The sequence below is a fragment of the Penicillium psychrosexuale genome, assembly GCF_028828465.1.
Source record: "Penicillium psychrosexuale strain IBT 29551 chromosome Unknown utg000006l, whole genome shotgun sequence".
Taxonomy (NCBI): Eukaryota; Fungi; Ascomycota; class Eurotiomycetes; order Eurotiales; family Aspergillaceae; genus Penicillium; species Penicillium psychrosexuale.
The window spans coordinates 1666011-1683563 of record NW_026643191.1 but is presented as its reverse complement, the minus strand read 5'-3'; the positions used below and the strand labels follow the sequence as shown (position 1 = coordinate 1683563).

The following is a 17553-nucleotide window of genomic DNA, read 5'->3' as shown; positions in this document are numbered from 1 at the left end:
CGAGGGCTGTAACTTGTAAGCGCCGTGCTGGTTTCAAATGTTCTTTTGAGTCTTTTTAGGCTCAAGAGTCAAGATACGGCTACCAAGCGCCAAGGATGTTTTTCTCTCACGAATTAAATTAAACTAATAATATTGCTTGGATATTCCACGCTAGGTGCGATCGCGTAAAGCGGAAGCTTCGAAACTACCTCGACTCTAGGGCGACAGGTTTCGGCTCCGTCAGTTACCACTTACACTCACCAAACGATAGACTGAGGGTATTGAAAAATCCCCGATAAGATCAACTGGAATTCGCGACCAGAAACCAACGTAATGCTAGTGGGGGATCGTGCCGAGGGGCCTCAATAGCGCCGGGAGACTACAACCTGCTCAGCCACGATTACAAGTTTTGCAGTTAATGCTAATTGATCGGGGATCCGTCGTCAGTCGTGCTGAATCAATTCGAGGCGTTTGCGGAAATCTGTCTCAAGCAGACTGGTACGTCACACTCACCAGGTGCCAATGCCAATTGCCCCTTCTACTGGATTGCCAGCAATCGCACATGACCGACTAGTGGGACATCTGTCAAAGGCGGTCGAAGCGGCTCAGAATGATTTAACTACGGCTTGGCGTGAACACCAGAACTTCAAAGATAAGACATTTGACATAGGATATAACCGATTTTTTTACACGAAACACAACGAACACATATTAACTCTCGTGTTGTGGAAATGTTCTTGGCATTCCACAAAGCGCCAGAGCCATGATGCCAGCACATCTCACCTCGTGAATATCATCCATCTCCGGAAACATGGCAAGCAGTGGAGAATCTGCCAATTCAACAACATGCCATGAATCCATCAGCACATATCTCCTTAGAGATAAATTCCCTTAACATATCGCTTCCAAACCGGTCATTCATATCATCCCTTCTTGTAAACTCTATAATCTCCTCTTTTCGATAAGTAAAGGCTTATATTATACCTTTAGCCCTGACTTATCAGATGTGAGTAGATTCTTGCTCCTGAGCTTGGTTCATGTGCGACAGAGCGCGCCCATCTTTTTATATTCGCCGTAGAGCAATCAGAAGACCTACGCTGGAACTTTGTAACCACCAGGGACCTGTTCCTGGAACACGCCGTTGGGGTCGTATTTCTTGCTAGCACGTCGTCTGTCCTTTCGGGCGTCAGGCCGAACATGTTGGTGCCGTTACTACCGGGATGATGCTGAACCAAGAACTCCACGAATATGCTGTCCACATTCGCGATTTTGCTCACGCCCGTCTCCCAGATCTTGAAAATCTCCATGTAGACATTGGGATCCAGGTTATGGAACAAAACTGTAAGTTAGAAGGCACTAAAGAAATAGTTAGACTTGTGGGGCATGAAATGGTAGGGTGTTCGTTATTGTTACTAACCGTTGCTCGTGAGATGGGATATTCTGTCCAAACAGGTCCACGACATTGTCAGTAGTGTTGAGCGTCGCAACACCTCCTAAGTTTGGAATCTCGGTGAAAGCGTCGTAACCAGCGGGTTTCTCAACATACTTTGTATACCACATGGCATCCGAGAGAAGGAGCTCCCTGCCTGAATAGTCCAGACATAGAGACATAGGACCCGGAGGCCATAGGGCCATGATTGGCTGAGCTCTGGCCAGCTGGATCCGCTACCTCCCGACAGCGCTAGTCCTCTTCGGGTATGTGAGATGCTCCGCCAATAAACAGTCATCTATCGGTTCAATCGACGCTTTGATCTCGAAAGGATGAGCTTTCTAGGAGGCACAAGGCTGGAATGTACAGAATAATGGCACATGTCATCAGGGAGAAGTCGTGAAAGTGGACCGTTTTAGTTGCCTTATTTGCGGAAGACACGCGGATCCCTCCTGCTGTCCTTCGAGTTAACATCCTAATTCCCGGATATAGAAATGATCTGACGGTACAGATAGATAGAGGCCGGATGATGGGCGGATGAGAGTCTTCCTCTCTCTATATAAACCCTTCGAACGATCTTTCAGCGGTCTTTTCAAAATATTCCTTCATTCAAATCTATTTACGACTCACGCCATCCACCACCACAACCATGGGTAAAGGACTCGCCAGACTCATTGGCTCCGGTATTGCTTTCACTTCTGAGGCTGCCCATGCAGCCCGACACCGAAACAAAGACTCTGTGTCTGTTTCAGAGACCCCTCGCTCTATCTCTGGCGTAGAAAGCGATTGTGGAGACTCGGTCGGTGCAGATAGTCGGACGACTTATACAGTCGCCCTCGAAGGTCGTGCAGAGCTACCCAATCGCGAGTGCCGCTCAGAGTGGGGCAGCGAGAGAGGGCTCCCAACAGAAGATGAAGTTCCACCATACTCACCCGGCTTGGAACGACAGAGGGATATAAATAAAGCGAGATCTTCATCGGAAGTCGAAGAAAAGAGAGGGTACCACTATTTTGAGACAGGGAAAGACACCGAAACCCCCACTTTAGATACCAGAAACGACCGTGAGCGCTCGATGGATGGAGATGAGGCTGCCTGGCAACTCGACGAAGCGACCGAAGAATTCGGATTGCCCACATATGATCAAACAGAAACTCACCCTGGTCCGAAAGGTGCTCAGAAAGACTTCGACATGAGTGTCGATAATGACCCCGATGAGATTAGCGCACAGGACTCTGAAGATGAGAAGGCGAAGAAAAGAGAGCGCATGATTCGCTCACTCGTGGCACTGGCTGGGCCACCACCAGCCCAACCGCAGCGACTCCCATGTCCTGTAATCATTCCTCAACGCAGGCCTGGCGCGAAGAAGCGAGGATTTGTGCGTGCATATGCGCCCGTGTTGGCCGACTGCGGTATCAGCCAAGATGTGTTCTTGAAGTTCATCAGCGACTTTCATAAAGCTAGTCAGGTTGGTGACTACCATTCCATTTCTTGACCATGATGGGCTTGCGTTTACTTACTCACTATTATCACAGGCGTCAATGTGGCTCCAGGTCATCGTTTGCGCAGCCAACATCACTGGCTTCTCCCCTTCATTAGCAGTTGCGTTGACCGCTGCAGCTATCCAGATTGTAGCGGACACAGCACAGCAATTCCAAATTCGTCACCGTACCAATAGCTACCTCGATAGGGCAAACCAAGAGATCTTCATGCCTCGTGGTCAATACGCGATGATCATGAAATTCACGGATCAGCCTCCCAAGCTCACGAAGAAGCAGAAGCAGCAAAGAAAACAGGATTCGAACTCCCCTAACTCGGAAGCTAATCGACTTGGCCAACTCTTCTCAACCGAGCAGATCAATTTCAATCAATCAGGAGCGACAGATGAGGTCAATGCCGGCCTGTCTCAGCCCGAAAGACCTGAATTCGATGCGGCAGCGACAATATCAAAGTACACTCACAGCAAGGAGCACCCACAAATGAACGCATGGAAGCAACGCATGCAGCATTATCGATTGGGAGATGGCGCAACTAGAGGCGAAATGCAGCTTCCGGAGTGTGCACCGCTAGTTTTCCCGGAGATTGATCGAGCTGCCATACGGGTCAGAGATGGCCTGGAACCCAAGTCAAATTTCCAGAGTGGAAGAACCTGGGTTCGGGACTACATCGATCGAAAGTCCCAGGCATCATTCGTGAGTACCAATTCCTTCACCCGCGCCCTCGCATATCGACAGAGCAATTCTGACGGGAAATAGGAAGCCCAGCATCAGGGTTCTGCGCTGGCTGTTCCCGAGTCCGGACGCAAGGCCTTCACTTCACGCTACAATGACCCTAACCATCCAGTAAATAGTGGAAACCTTCTCACGACCTTGAGCGGTGGCTTGTACCAGCCTAAGCCAAGTCTATTCGAGCGTGCTGGGGCTGCCATCAAGGAAACCCAGGACAAGAAGCGGGCTGCTCAAGGTCTTCCCCCGAGTGAAACCTGGAAAGAGAAGTGGGCCAGAAAGAAGAAGGAAACTGGCAGTAGAATTAAGATTCTTAGGGAGGATGTGATGTATCTGATGATCGTCAACATGCCTACCGAGGAAGAGCTGAAGGAGTCCGTTGCTAAGTTACAGTACCTCGCGCAGCAGGGAGACCTTGGAAGGGGTGGGACTGGAGGGATGGCTCTCGGCCTAGATGTCTTTGATGTGACTGAAGTAGTAGCGCTGGCTGCTAATACTTAGACTGTCAGATTTTCTGGTCTTTGAAATGAGAGTTGATAGTGAAATGTCAGCAGTTAGAGATATATTTCTCAGAGATTTAGAACGACTGGCTGACTTATCAAAAGACCTAACTAGGACTAGCGCACCACGGGAGGAGTGGAACCAGGAGCGGTCCAAATCAGCCAATAGCAGTCCTCATGTTTTCAGTCCAATGTCGGATTGATTTGTTTGTAACCGTGATGACGACGGCGAGGCTGTAATAGCCCCCGAAGACTCATCATAGTCCGAATGTCTTTCTGTACCGCGCGGATTGACGTCAACTGGGGCACAGTGCCGGTTATCTGGGTATCCGTACTGCAGGTGGGGGCCGAGGGGCCGACCGTGGAGGATCTTCAGCTGAACACGGACACGAGGCTAAGAGCTGAGCCTATTGGGGAGTGCTACTCCTCAGACTTGCCAGGGAACTCGGGTTTCCGACAGACCCTGCGCCCTCTCTTGTGCCATTATCCTTGCCCGCTCCTCTTGGCGTATCGATATGGCCCCGCTCAACTCGTTTCGCCCTCGAGCCTCTAGAAGCTGTGGCAACTGCCGGGCTGTCAAACGACGTGTAAGTGCCGTTCTACCTTTGCTCCGCTTATTTTCCCTCTTGTCTGTCAGGTCAGAACTCAATTTGTCGTGTCTCTACATAGTGCGACCAGCAGACTCCCCATTGTGGACAGTGCATTCGAATGCGCCAAGAATGTCCTGGGTACCGAGATAAATGGGACCTCGTCTTTCGTGACCAGACCGACCAAACCATACAGCGATACAGGAAACCGAAGATCGAAAGTCCCGCCCAAGCCTTGCCCGCCCCCGCCCGCAGCTTGAGCCCCAACGCCGACGACATAGGTGTCAATTACTTCCTCCGCAATTTTGTCAGCGGTCAGTCCTCTTCACGGGGATGCCTGAACTATATTCCTTCTGTTTATCGCGAAGATGGCGAGCATCCTACTCTGGTGACCAGCATGGCGGCCGTAGGACTCGTGGCCTTGGCCAATTCGACCCAACAGTCTGACCTGGCAAACCTCGCGCGAGCCAAATACACGGAGGCGATCCGCAATGTGAATGTCGCCTTAACATCGCCCGTGGAGTCCGTCAAGGACAGCACTTTAATGTCGGTGATCTCATTAGGGGTGTTTGAGCATGTCTCCGAGCACAAGTCGTGGGTTCGACATGTTCAGGGCGCTGCAGCGTTAGTAGTTGCCCGGGGCAAGGGCCAATTCACCAGCACGGCCACGATCCTCATGTTTAACCAAGTTCGCGCTGATCTTGTGCTTGCCTGTGTCCATAACGAAGAACCGTTTCCGAAAGACATGATCCAGCTTCAAGAAGAGGCAGCCAAGCACACTGACGCCTCTGGTGCATTTTGGCTTCTGGGGATCTTAGGTACCCGATGCGCAGACCTCCTGATGGGAGTTAGGGCGAACACTAGGCAAGTTCCTTGGCCTGAATACCTGGAGGAAGCGACTATGATGGAGCGTGAATTCCAACACACCGCCATGCTCCTCACCGCACAAGAACCCTATACAGTCACCCAAAATGCTTGCTGGGCGCCAGAACTAAGCTATAATGGACGAGTTGACCTATATAAGGACACTTGGGCAATCCGGGTGTGGAACAACCTCAGAAATCTTCAAATGATCGTCTACGAGATCATGTTATACCTCTTGAACAAGATTCTCGTGACAGACCTTACGCTCACGTCGGCCGTCCGGCAGTCTCTGAAGCTAAAGGTTCAAATGGCAATGCAAAATCTGTCAATGCTGGGAGACGATATACTCGCTACCATCCCTCAGGCTTTGGAATTCCTATCCTCCGCTTCCACCACTCCCTCCCTCGATCTACCCTTCCACGGCAGCGTGTCAGGCGGGTATATCCTGACCTGGTGTTTGTACATGGTTGGAAAATGCCCAGCCACAAAAGCTGAGACCAGAAGGTGGATCATCCAACGCCTACAACACTTTGGTAGGAATATGGGAATCTCAATTGCACTGCGTCTGGTTGATGCTATAGCAAAGATTGACCAATTTGCCGCCTAGACATCATCCATCCAGGTGCTCTCGGCTTTACTCGGTTGTCAAACAGCAAGCAATATAATTATAGATTTTATTTTTCATTGAGGTTTTCGTGCTAGCACTTTATGTGAATGGCTCGTGTAGTTGCTTAATCAACGCGCGCATGTATACCGTCCAGCCAGGGATGGTGACTTGTCATACCGAAACCGATCGCCTACTGGGTACCTGGCAAAGCCTGACCACCTATGAATCGTGGGAATCCTTGGTAGCCGAGCCAGAGCTCACCAGTTCCCGGCGGGCCACCGACAATCTCGTTCTTACGAGCCTTAAGATCATCAACGTCCCAAGAAGAGAAGACGATCTTGTTCTTAAGGAATTCAGCTTCAGGGGAGACAATCCAGACGAGGAAGTCGGCAGGAAGAGAGACTAGGAAAGGATAGTCATTAGTTAATAGAGCACAGAGACGGACTAGCCACAAAGAACAAAATCAATTGATACTCACTTTCGTCAAAGGTAAATGGCAATTTAATAGACTCTGACAGCTTAGCAGACATGGCTGTTTTGAGGAAACCGGGATGTACATTGTGAAGACGCACTTGCGGGTTCTCGACGGCGAAGGACTGCAGGACCTTGACGGCGGCCATTTTACTGCTGACATAGGCGCCCATGCCGGCGAATGGGGGGAAAATAATGCCAGCCGTGGTCAGATTGATGAACGTGATTGGCTTGTCCTCGTTGGGGCTGACTGTCTTGTTAGCCAGGACGACAGCCTGTGCCGTTACCAGTGAACCGACTACGGTAGTCTTATAGCCGTCCAGGAAGGTAGCCGGATCGGCTTCCAGGAGCGGAACAACGGGGGCCAGTACGCCGGCACAGTGGATCAGGATGTCGATGCCACCAAACTCGGCAGCCACCTTTTTCATGGCGTCGCGGACGCTCGAGGCATCGCATAGCTCAGCCTCGTGAGTTTGGATCGTCACCTCGGGGTGGCTGTCGCGGACAAGGGCGGCGGTTTCCGCCAGGGCGTCGGCGCGTCGACCGAAAAGGATGAGGGCTCGGGGGCCCGATGTAGCGAAGGATGAGGCTGTGGCCCGGCCGATGCCGCCAGATGCGCCAGTGATCACCACAACCTTGCCCGCAGTGGAGAGGCTGGGCTGAGTTGGATTGATGCCAGCATATGTGGCAGAGTGAGTGGCCTTGGTGTACGATGGCGCAGGTGGTGGCATTGTCGCTATGTGAGTTGAAACGTATGTGTCTCCTGAGGGGGTTGGCGTAAGATGGAAAGCGCTGCAAAACTGATAGGTAGCAGTAAATTCTTGAAGTGTGGCCGGGTGGGAAGGATTAAATAGCCGTGTTACAGTCAAACGAGGGGGAAAATGTTCATGCTGGTCATATATTCTTTTGGTAGTACTCTACTTTGCTAGTATTTAGGCGGCAGCCCCGAAGTGAATGAATCTGTTCCCCGCGTGCTTCGGGGCTTTTACTTCGGGCCTCACTTCAGGTACGGACTCCGAGGAGACATGGCCCACATGAAAACCCCCCGAACAGCCCAATGATAATGGCGCAAATGCCCTTAGCTCGGCCTGGGAGAATCCCAGCCAATGGGACCCAAGTTTGCGTGGATACTGCGTATGGGGCCAATTTAAACAGAGAAGAACGAAGGCAGAAAGAAGAGGACGCGCAAATCACTGATCACAACATATGACTCGATAAACAAATTCCATATTGACAATAATCTCACAAAATTTGAATGAATTTAAAAGAGAAGGAATCCAGGTTTCTGATTATTCACACCAAAGGCCTCCTCTACACTACTTGTTATTTTCGGAAATACCATTGGTCAACCGTGTACTCCGTACGAAGGGACACGCGTGTCTACTATCTAGCGTTTAAATGCGGTTTTTAGAATTGAAACATCTTCATCATTGGTAGTGGTAGTGGATGCTATTTAAATTACTCCATAGTGATAGGGTGATCTCCGAATAGCTTCATATTCGTCTAACACGGCAGCAGCCAGTAAACCACCTGGAAAAATGGAGATAACTGCATTTATATGGCGCTTAAAGCTTTATGTTCATGGGGTCCTTGGGCCTGGTTATTCCATCCAGGCATCATTTACACTATTAGTTAGTTCCACTGTAAATAGATGCCTCAAAGCGGTTTAAATTCAGGCGCGATCAGGCCAAAGCGACCCTGCCCGGCGAGCAAGACGCCAGGTAACATCTGTGGTTTGATCTCTGAGGGTAGCCATCATAGAGATGACAACGAGATCAGGAAGTATCCAGGGCAACTGCATCGCTTCCCTTCCAAGGGTGGGTTTCTTCCACTGATCTGATCAGCGCTTCACAGCTGGGCGATCGGGGTCTGATATTGAACTCCCAAGGAAGCGGATGGCTAATCACCCCAGGTCTGAACTCAGGCTCAACATGCACCTCGTGACCATTTCTAACCTCTTTTCTGACATCAAACACTGCCAGTGACCGGGAGATAATCAAGTAAAGGGCACAGTCGGCCAAAATGCGACCAGGGCATATGCGCCGACCGAACCCAAAGACGAAGGTACGCGGGTCCAATTCAGGCTCCCCGCCATCAACATTCAAAAAGCGCTCAGGCTTAAACTTCATTGGATCATGATAGACTTCGGTATCGTGCGCAAAGGCCCTTCAGTGATAGTCAGCGTCTCGATCTTGCGCAAAATGTAGACCAGACTTACCAGATGTTGGCCAAAACCAAGGACCCTTCGGGAATAAGATGACCTTCATACATGTCATCCTTGACTGACATGTGTGAAATCCCCATTGGCGCTACAGGATGCCATCGAAGGGTCTCCTTCACTACAGCATCGACATAAGGGAGGCTTGCACGATCGACCACCGTGGGCAGTCGAGCACCGCCCAAAACTCGGTCAATCTCCTCTTGTGCTTTGCGTTGTACCTCTGGGTAAAGGGTCATGGCCAGGAAAAAGGTCTGAACAGAAGAGACGGTCTCGGTTTCGTTAGTCGGGATGGTCTTGGGACTAAGAATAGTAACATACCGTGTCAGCGCCGCCTGTATATAACGATGCGGCTGTCCATTTCGCAACCATTTCTTCTTCTGTTCCATTTGGTGGGTATCCGCCTGCTTCAAAAAGGTTGGACAGATAAGACGGATCATAGTTGCCACTTTCCATTCGCTGTCGCACAAAGGCATAAGGCTTGTCAGCAACATGCTGAAGATTTTGTTTCCAAACTTGCGCAGTTCGCTTGAATCCAGCCCCAGGGAACCAAGAGGGGATGTATCTCACTACGTTATTTAGTATCGTCTCTCCTGACTTTGCAAGATGCCTCACTTACAGGCCGGAAATATGTCCACCAACCAGGCACCAGGAGTTCCAGCGACAGAAAATTGCTCAAGTGCCATTTTTGCAATATGAACCAATGGGTCCATCTTGTCTGGTTCAATGGTATAGCCATACGCTATCTTGAGAATGACTGCACCCGCCTCCCTGAATTGAATGAATCAATCAGCTATTTCAATCGAGTGAGATTCGACGCCCAACTTACGTTGAAATATGCTGGATCAAATTCTTCGGATCTTTTAGTACACGTAGTAAAAATCGATGGCTCTCCACCTCTTGCAATTCATTATATTGAGACACAGCAGTCTCCGAGCCGAGATATGGCTGCATTGCTTTGCGATAGGCACGTAACCGGTCGGAGTAAGTTTGCATTGCCAGAATATGCTCCCAACCCACCCTAGTTATCCAGGATTTAGTGACGGGAGTGTGGTCATTTTGTGCTCGTCGACCTACATCTGTGACGCATATACGAGATTCGGCCGCGAGGAATATATTGCGGACCGCTTACCCAGCAAGTCCATCGCAATTCGATGATGATTCAAAATCACGATGGTCTGGCCCATGACAGAGATAGAACTGATTTGCCCTGGAAGCCAATCGAGGTGTTAGACTGCCAATGATGATTTCGCCGGTGTCCTAAATGACATCTCTTACCGTAACGATCTTTGAATTTCAACCAATGCATCCAATCTTGCGCCCCTGGAGGCGGCAGATCATAAATATTACCAAGAATTGGTTTTCCCGGCGGGCCAGGGGGTAGTGGCCCATGAACCCTTCTGCGAGCAAGCAGGACCATGGCATACAGCACCATTGCCCCGATTCCCACGCTGAGGATCACGTAGAGAGGGCTGGCGATCATCATTGACGCGTGTTTTTGGCACTGCACAGGAAATGCAAATGATTCCAAGATATCAAGGCGACAGCACGCTCTTACCTCATGCGTTCTTTATTAGTCATTGACAGGAAGCGGGGGTCTTGGCTTCGTGCTTTTGCTTTAGTGTGCACTGTTTCTAGACAAGTGCCGGCGATATCCACTTTTTCATGGACATGTACTCCGTACACGGCGTCCAGTCAAAATACGCCAAGTCGCTTTTGTATCTGTGACTTCGGGATGTTTGATGGAGGTTCTGACTACGAGGGAAGAAGTGATCAACCAGATGGCAAAAGATGATGTTGATGTAAGATCAGGAAACTAGCTACTGTACTGAAGCCTGTCTATATAGCTTCGTACCACAAAGCAAGCCAGATTCCATCCACCAGAACACAGAAGAAGCATCTCTGCAGATACACAAAGGAAAGCGCTGATGCGGCAAGCTGCGCGTTTGCCGATGAGCTGTCTGTCAGAGAAGAGAAAGAAAGGGAAAGGAATGCCATACAGAAAGGTCTACAAACTGCATAGGGCGACAGTGACCCTGTCAGAATGCATCAGATGTGTGGATTGCTTAGAGGCTGGGGTCACCCACATGAATCGGGCCGGCCCTGTCACCAATCATGTGGTCGCAAGACATCGTATTAGCGATGATTGGCCTGGAAGCAGTGAAGTTGGAGCCGGGACGGATGTCTTTGATCCGCTTGATCCCGCGCTGTTCAGCCATGGATCCATTAAGCAGATTATGTAGTTATTATTACGGAGTATGTATAACTATTGTATAGAGGAACTGACTGGATCCCGTCTCTCATGGCCCTTGTTGATTGTGAAATCTTTTAGCAAGCCCACTTGATGGTGTTTGGGAAAAGATACTCCGTAGAACACCATACAATGGCGCGACAAATTCGGAATCCTGGCTTATGGACCCATGTCACTCGGCAGGCTAGCGCGTTTCTTCCAGCTTCACGAGTTATTTCCTTTTTCTGATAGCAATAGGGGTGTGGTATTTCAAGCTCTTCTCGCCCCTTCAAATGCACTTAAAAGCAAGCCCATGATTTCCTCGTCGCTTTTCACGTCGCTCCATGGTGTCCTTTCCTCCCGCTGCCTTGGAGAGTATCACGCAATCTTCGACTGCCAATGACACAGCATTTTGATTGAAACCCAAAAGCCTAGACATCACTGCCCATCATGTCTTTCCTGGTAGACGAGGGATTCGACAACTTGCATCCATGTACAGTATGAAAATCGCCTCCATAACTTCCTGGTTGAACTAACCATAATTCCAATTATTTTCTCTCCAGCTTAACTGCTTTTATACCGCCGTGAACGAATCAATGTGCCATGCATCAGATTGGACGTGTCTGTGTTCCGACACCAAATTCTTTGCACTGACAACCGATTGCAGCACCACTTCGAGCTGTAGTGTGAAGGCAAGCCTTTGTGGGTGTTTCAAGATAGTTTACTTTCACTTTGCTGACGACATCTGGTAGCGGCAACAAATATAACCATGACCGCATGTCGAATACCCCAAGATAGCCAAGCTGGGATCTCTTCCATTCTGGCTGGCGTCTTTGGGATGTTGGCTCTCATCATGGTCGTATTGCGTATTACCCAGCGTTCTGTTTTCAATGGATTAGTTGGGCTGGACGATTTTGTTATTGCAGCAGCCATGGTCTGCGCTGCTCCTCTTAACTGTTTGATGTTTCCAAGTACGCTCGCTCCTCGTTCCGGCAGCCATAAAGTCGCTAAATCTATTACAGTGCAAAATTTAGGACTGGGTACTAACACCTGGGCTGTTCCATTCGAGCACATCACAAAGGAGTTAGAGGTCAGCAATAAAATGTTCATGTCCATATCTTTCATCCAGGCTAACATATTTCTAGCTACTTTACATAGCCGAGATCTGTTACATGGCAGCCGAAGCCCTGACACAATTATCTTTCTTGACCTTCTATCTACGCATATTTCCTTCAGAAAAGTTCCAGCTGATTGCATACGTATTGATGGGGTTGTCAGCTTGCTTCGGTATCTCCAACACTCCTGTCATGACATTCCAGTGCCTACCTATCCCATACTTCTGGTCCGGTTGGACTGGGGAGTACCAAGGAATGTGTATCAACATCAACGCATATTCATGGTACGAGGCAGCGGTGCAAATCGCGATGGATCTCGCAATAATTGGTCTTCCAATTTGGCCGCTTCTACACACAGCCATGAAGTGGCAGAAAAAACTTCAGGTTGCCTCGATGTTCTGTGCAGGATTTCTGTGCGTGACTCTCTCTTTCTTTCTTTCCATTTAAATCCTGCTCGCGGTGCTAACGAGATCTTAGAATCACTGTAGTCAGTTGTCTACGGTTGCGGTCGCTCGTCAAGTTTTCGAAATCGCCCAACACTACATGTCAGTCTTTTCTTGCTAAAAGTCTCTCGAAAGTGCTAAATCTTTTTATTTTCAGATGCTAACACTCCAGCAATATATTGGAGTGTTGTAGAGTGCGACGTTGCTATTATCTGCGCTTGCATGCCTGCTATACCTTCACTCCTAAGGAACATTTCTCCCTTTCTTTTTGGACAATCTCCGAATTACAGGGACGATACCTCGCCTCTCAGACATACACCTCAATCGATTCCGTTGGATCATATTCAAAAAGACGAAAAATACAGAAATTTGCAGGCGACCAGCTCTGAGACATATTTGGTTTAGGAACTGCAATGTATAACTAGTCGCAAGAATCTTTCTCGCATTTGCTTCATGCTAATTTCCCTTGCATACAAGCTGGCCACTTACGTTTATACGTCCGGACCAGTACTAATTCTATATTTTGAATGAAATAAATGGTGAGGATTAAGGACGTTATATATTATAGTGGTTATGGGAGTAGCCTTGTAAAATCTAGCAGCGGTATCACATAATCGACCTTGTAAGGTTTAACTAGCCTATGGCTAAGTGTGGCTAAGGTTATTTCAAGCAATACCATAAAAATTTACATATTTAGTGGAAAATGCTCGCTAAGAACCGCCCTCTGTGGTTGTTAGAGGGCGCAGAAGTTATGTAGTGTACAAGACCGATATCGGTGTAGACGATCTACCCAACCTGCAACAAATAGGAAATCTCTCACTTATTTACACTTGCATACAAAGTCTGTATTAATGTGGATCATTCTCGCCCACCTGACTATTTCCTCCGTGGGTAGTCCTCGCCTCTATCCACCAACTCGACTACATCATCCTCACGCCCATCAGGAGTCGTGTATGTCACCTTATGTGTAACAGACTTTTGGATCCCACTGGTGTCCAAAAAGGGAGTATTGTTGTAATTGTAATTGTAAGAGCGATTGGTACTACCGAATATCGTGGGGAAGACACGGCGAAGGGTGGAAAGTAGGGTAGGCATGCAGCAGCACATAATCGAAACGTTACACTCGATGACACTGTATGTTGCTACCATGACGTTGTTGTCTTGTGCACGTCGGTTAGCTTGGGCACGAAATGGAAGTAAACACACTGAGCAGGGAAGGGGTCGGCCTTACATGTTAAGTTTGATGTCGTGGAGTACTTTAGCAGACCTGAGAACCTGACAATACTAATTACCGTGATTCTATCAAGTTATGAGAAGTGAGTCGCAGGAGTTGACGGTTGGGTTGTACTTACACGATACCGATGCTGAACATCAGAACCAGGTAGATCTTCTTACTCGTCTTGAGTTGGAGTCCGAAGAGCATTGGAATGGGCAGGCCGATGATCCATAGATCGGTAGCGATATTGATTGCCTAGGGTCAGTTAGTTGATATCTCAATCTAATCAATCAAGTGATGAAGTCGACGTACCGAATGCGCCCACCAGAAGGAGTTGCTATTATAGCACAGGGCTGTACTTTCGCCTTTCCAGCCTGACCAGGCCTCTTCGACCGGAATGCAAGTAAGAATTTCAGTGATAAAAGTCGAGATCATGAACAGAAAGCAGTGGACGATAGTCCCCTGGCATAGCAGTCGGAATCTGGGGCCCGGGAAGATATGTAGGAAAAAGCAGACGATGGTCACCTTGGTCAGGATAATTGCAGGGATATACGATACTTGGGTTACCCAGGTATACTATCCACGCTGTTAGTTCTCCAGTCTGGAACTCGTTTTTCTCCTAATGATACTTGCCTTCGCTGTGTTCGTGATTTGTTTTTCTGTCAAGGTCCAAACGTCCTTTCCCATCCCTGAAACCATCACTGCTTTGCTGTTAGCACAGACCCATAACTCAAGTTACCGAGGACAAACACACTGAAGAATTCAAATATGTCCATAGGTAACGAAAAGATCTAATCTGCTGGTTAGCTGGCAGACTCCTAACTTCCATGATCACACCGTGGCACACTCACAAATGCAAGGACCGCGCACAGGTCAGCCCACTTGAACTCCTTCTTAGCAGCACAGTCAACCACTCTGATGCTGACAAAAGCGAGAGCCAAGGTACCGGTAACGGCTGTCGCGATGGGAGCGATAAGACTCTTGTCCCGGACAGGCCAGTGGCAGAGCGTAGCCGTGGCATTTTGGGACTCTGGGGATATGAAGTCAGCCTAGTCAATCAATATTACAAGGAGTAGAATTCCAGGGCGTACGAAGTCCTTCAATGACGGTGCAGGCTCCCAGTGAGCAAGCCTCGACATTGGCCATCAGTGTCTTGTCGGCGCATATGCAGTCGGCGTCCGTCGCGGTACATGTCGAATTCTTGAGACCCGCGGCCAGACAGTCGGCCTAGCAGTCATTATCAGCCGTGACTTGGTTTCACCATTGGAAAGATTTCATACTGCACATTGTGGAATGTTCTGGGTCGCAGCAATAGCCGCAAAGGCTGCGATGGCAAATGCTAGCCGCGTTGCTAACCGCATTAGGACTCCTCCGTCACTCGACTAGAAGCTCTGTAATGAATACACACACAAAGACACAGACACACGGCGAAAGCAGAAAGAATAAGAATGATCCGAATCGGGACCTGTAAATCGGCACGTTGGGGGGCAACTCGACGGCAGCTTCACGTTAGAACTTGGTCTTAACCACTATATTTCGTTTTATATTTTTTGGACGACCAGCCATTACTAGTTTGTTCTATTTTTTTTGATTTTTTTTGATGTGGGCGCCCCTATTCTAGCCATGCCCTGGTGGATGGGTCAAACCGGAATACAGGCTCTCACAAATGGCATCCAACGGCCCCCAAACGTACTTTTTCTTAAACTCTCCGGGAAGAGATGGGAAATTGGTTCTATTAAGGGGCTTAGCGATCCCCCCTGTGTCAGCGAATAGGAAGACTAGACTCGAGCTTCCGGAGGAGACAGTTAGCCTAGCAAACCTTGGAGTATCCCAGCCTCTGCGCTAACAGGGATGTAAACAGACTATTCCCAATCAAAAGTACGTTATCCACTACTGTAGCCAATACAAATAGTGCTATGAGTGTTGGCACTTGACAAATGTCCAGGGTAGGGTCGGAATTCTCCAGGATTCCTGACGAAAGTAAGTAACCTGGAGTCAATATTAAAATCCCAAGCTTCCAACATAGACCAGAACAAAAATAACCGCGATGTCTGGCCCACTTGCTAACGCTCGGCTCGATTTCGGGCCGTGTCCCTTCGGATCCAGCAGCAATCCCGGCCGTGCCCCGAGCCGTGCCCCCCACTCCCTAGGGCTGTTAAGTTCGCTTGAAAATTAAAAATATCATTTCAATTTCAATTTCAACGCTAAAATATCGTTTCATTTCAAAATGGGTGTATGCCTCAGGCGTAGACCTACTCTTAGTAATCCACCAATTAGATACCTTGAATTTTCAGAGAGCCAATAAGATTATCATAGCTTACTCTAAGCCTAATTAGGCCGAATACAGGCTCTTACCTATACCGCCTAGTATTCTTCTCAGACTACGTAGAGTGCTATAGCATAGGTCAAAAATATATTTCTGGTAATCTAGGTAAGAAAATGCTCCCCGTAGCCCCTATATCTAGCCACCCTGTCCTGCTTCAGGCACTCTTGTACGAGGCCGAACTATACGCCGACGACGTCTAATTATCCCACCCTGTATCTCTGGAAGACTTACAGTCGAAGAGTCGCTCTAAGTACCACCATCGCCAGCACTACCATCGCCAGTACTAGTAGTTCTGGCAATTTCGGAACCGGTAATAGCATTTTTTCTATACTAATAACAGTGGTATCTAGTCTAACCAGAACCTAGAGGACTTCTAGTATAAGGCGAAAGTGTTCGCTCCTTAGCTTGCTGATCTTGCCTTACGTATCTATAATACTACGGCTAATTCAGTTGCTTCGGAGCGGGTATTTTCCGCTATGAACTTTGTTCACTCGAAGGTACGCAATTCGCTTTTACCTAAGAAGGTTGATAAGCTAGTCTATCTCCGGATGAACTATCGACTTGTGAGTGAAGGGCCTATCCAGCAGCCTGACCTAGAAAAGGCGTAGGATCAGATAGACCGGTTTGATAAGGAGCAGATTATCAGAAATCGCTTCTTCTAGGACGTGACTTCTCTCGAGCCTTAGACTAAAAGCCTCAGTCTAGGAAATGAGCTTTCTAACTCTGAGTCTACTAGTGGGAGTAGGTATTGTAATGAGTGTAAAGCGTCCTTACGACTTGTATAACTAAAAATTTACTGCCAGTTTTTCTGCCGTTTTTTTCTGCCTATATTACAATACATTACCAATATATTACTAGCGCCTTGGCGTGAAACAATTGAAAATATATTTTTAATTTTCATGAAAATTAAAAATAGGGTATTGATATAGCCACCCCCCCTATAGATCACACCACCCCCCTTTGGATCGGACCACCCCCCCCTGCCTGAATTTTCAGTACCGCCTTCCTAATTTGTTGCAACCAAGAATATTGCCATACTTTATTTTTTCTACCATATAATTCTGCCTATATATAGAAAAAATCGTACGTTTAGGGCAGAAATTTACCGCTTTAAGATATTTTCTACAGAAAAGCCGACTCTGTTGTTTTTAGGCGGAAAGGCTGATAGCGCCATTGACACTAAGCTAGGATTTTAATAAAGAAGATACTCTATAAAGTAATATTCTCCTTAAGTACTGCCTCCTCGAGCTTGCTTTCCATATCCCTATCCTTATCCCTGTGTTATAGTCTCGGTATCACTACCCTTAGTCATAGTATCGGCTCTACGTCCCCGGCCGCGTCCCTGT

The 17553-nt window shown here is 48.3% G+C and overlaps 7 protein-coding genes across 7 annotated transcripts; 3 read left to right on the top strand and 4 right to left on the bottom strand.

Moving 5' to 3' along the window:
- Window positions 1-1325: 1325 nt before the first annotated feature.
- N7518_010482 (uncharacterized protein) lies at window positions 1326-1614 on the bottom strand (the record flags this gene model as incomplete). The annotated part of the gene is made up of 2 exons (XM_057191408.1): window positions 1326-1335; window positions 1397-1614. The coding sequence occupies 2 exons, from the start codon at window positions 1612-1614 to the stop codon at window positions 1326-1328; spliced, it is 228 nt and encodes a 75-aa protein (XP_057037544.1).
- Window positions 1615-2057: 443 nt separating this feature from the next.
- N7518_010481 (uncharacterized protein) lies at window positions 2058-4131 on the top strand (the record flags this gene model as incomplete). The annotated part of the gene is made up of 3 exons (XM_057191407.1): window positions 2058-2873; window positions 2941-3597; window positions 3661-4131. 3 exons carry the CDS (start codon window positions 2058-2060, stop codon window positions 4129-4131), a joined length of 1944 nt encoding a protein of 647 aa, XP_057037543.1.
- A 514-nt stretch (window positions 4132-4645) lies between these two features.
- N7518_010480 (Zn(II)2Cys6 transcription factor domain-containing protein) lies at window positions 4646-6188 on the top strand (the record flags this gene model as incomplete). Its single annotated transcript, XM_057191406.1, has 2 exons — window positions 4646-4717; window positions 4800-6188. The coding sequence occupies 2 exons, from the start codon at window positions 4646-4648 to the stop codon at window positions 6186-6188; spliced, it is 1461 nt and encodes a 486-aa protein (XP_057037542.1).
- Window positions 6189-6378: 190 nt separating this feature from the next.
- On the bottom strand, window positions 6379-7390 carry N7518_010479 (SDR family NAD(P)-dependent oxidoreductase; the record flags this gene model as incomplete). Its single annotated transcript, XM_057191405.1, has 2 exons — window positions 6379-6590; window positions 6667-7390. 2 exons carry the CDS (start codon window positions 7388-7390, stop codon window positions 6379-6381), a joined length of 936 nt encoding a protein of 311 aa, XP_057037541.1.
- A 1044-nt stretch (window positions 7391-8434) lies between these two features.
- Window positions 8435-10363, bottom strand: N7518_010478 (cytochrome P450; the record flags this gene model as incomplete). Its single annotated transcript, XM_057191404.1, has 7 exons — window positions 8435-8825; window positions 8878-9149; window positions 9199-9446; window positions 9497-9648; window positions 9707-9898; window positions 9955-10087; window positions 10156-10363. The coding sequence occupies 7 exons, from the start codon at window positions 10361-10363 to the stop codon at window positions 8435-8437; spliced, it is 1596 nt and encodes a 531-aa protein (XP_057037540.1).
- Window positions 10364-11557: 1194 nt separating this feature from the next.
- Window positions 11558-13070, top strand: N7518_010477 (CFEM domain-containing protein; the record flags this gene model as incomplete). Its single annotated transcript, XM_057191403.1, has 7 exons — window positions 11558-11605; window positions 11671-11809; window positions 11860-12078; window positions 12130-12197; window positions 12253-12635; window positions 12700-12767; window positions 12823-13070. The coding sequence occupies 7 exons, from the start codon at window positions 11558-11560 to the stop codon at window positions 13068-13070; spliced, it is 1173 nt and encodes a 390-aa protein (XP_057037539.1).
- Window positions 13071-13541: 471 nt separating this feature from the next.
- On the bottom strand, window positions 13542-15242 carry N7518_010476 (CFEM domain-containing protein; the record flags this gene model as incomplete). Its single annotated transcript, XM_057191402.1, has 9 exons — window positions 13542-13825; window positions 13897-13964; window positions 14018-14136; window positions 14194-14457; window positions 14515-14582; window positions 14636-14672; window positions 14733-14911; window positions 14973-15108; window positions 15162-15242. The coding sequence occupies 9 exons, from the start codon at window positions 15240-15242 to the stop codon at window positions 13542-13544; spliced, it is 1236 nt and encodes a 411-aa protein (XP_057037538.1).
- Window positions 15243-17553: the final 2311 nt, after the last annotated feature.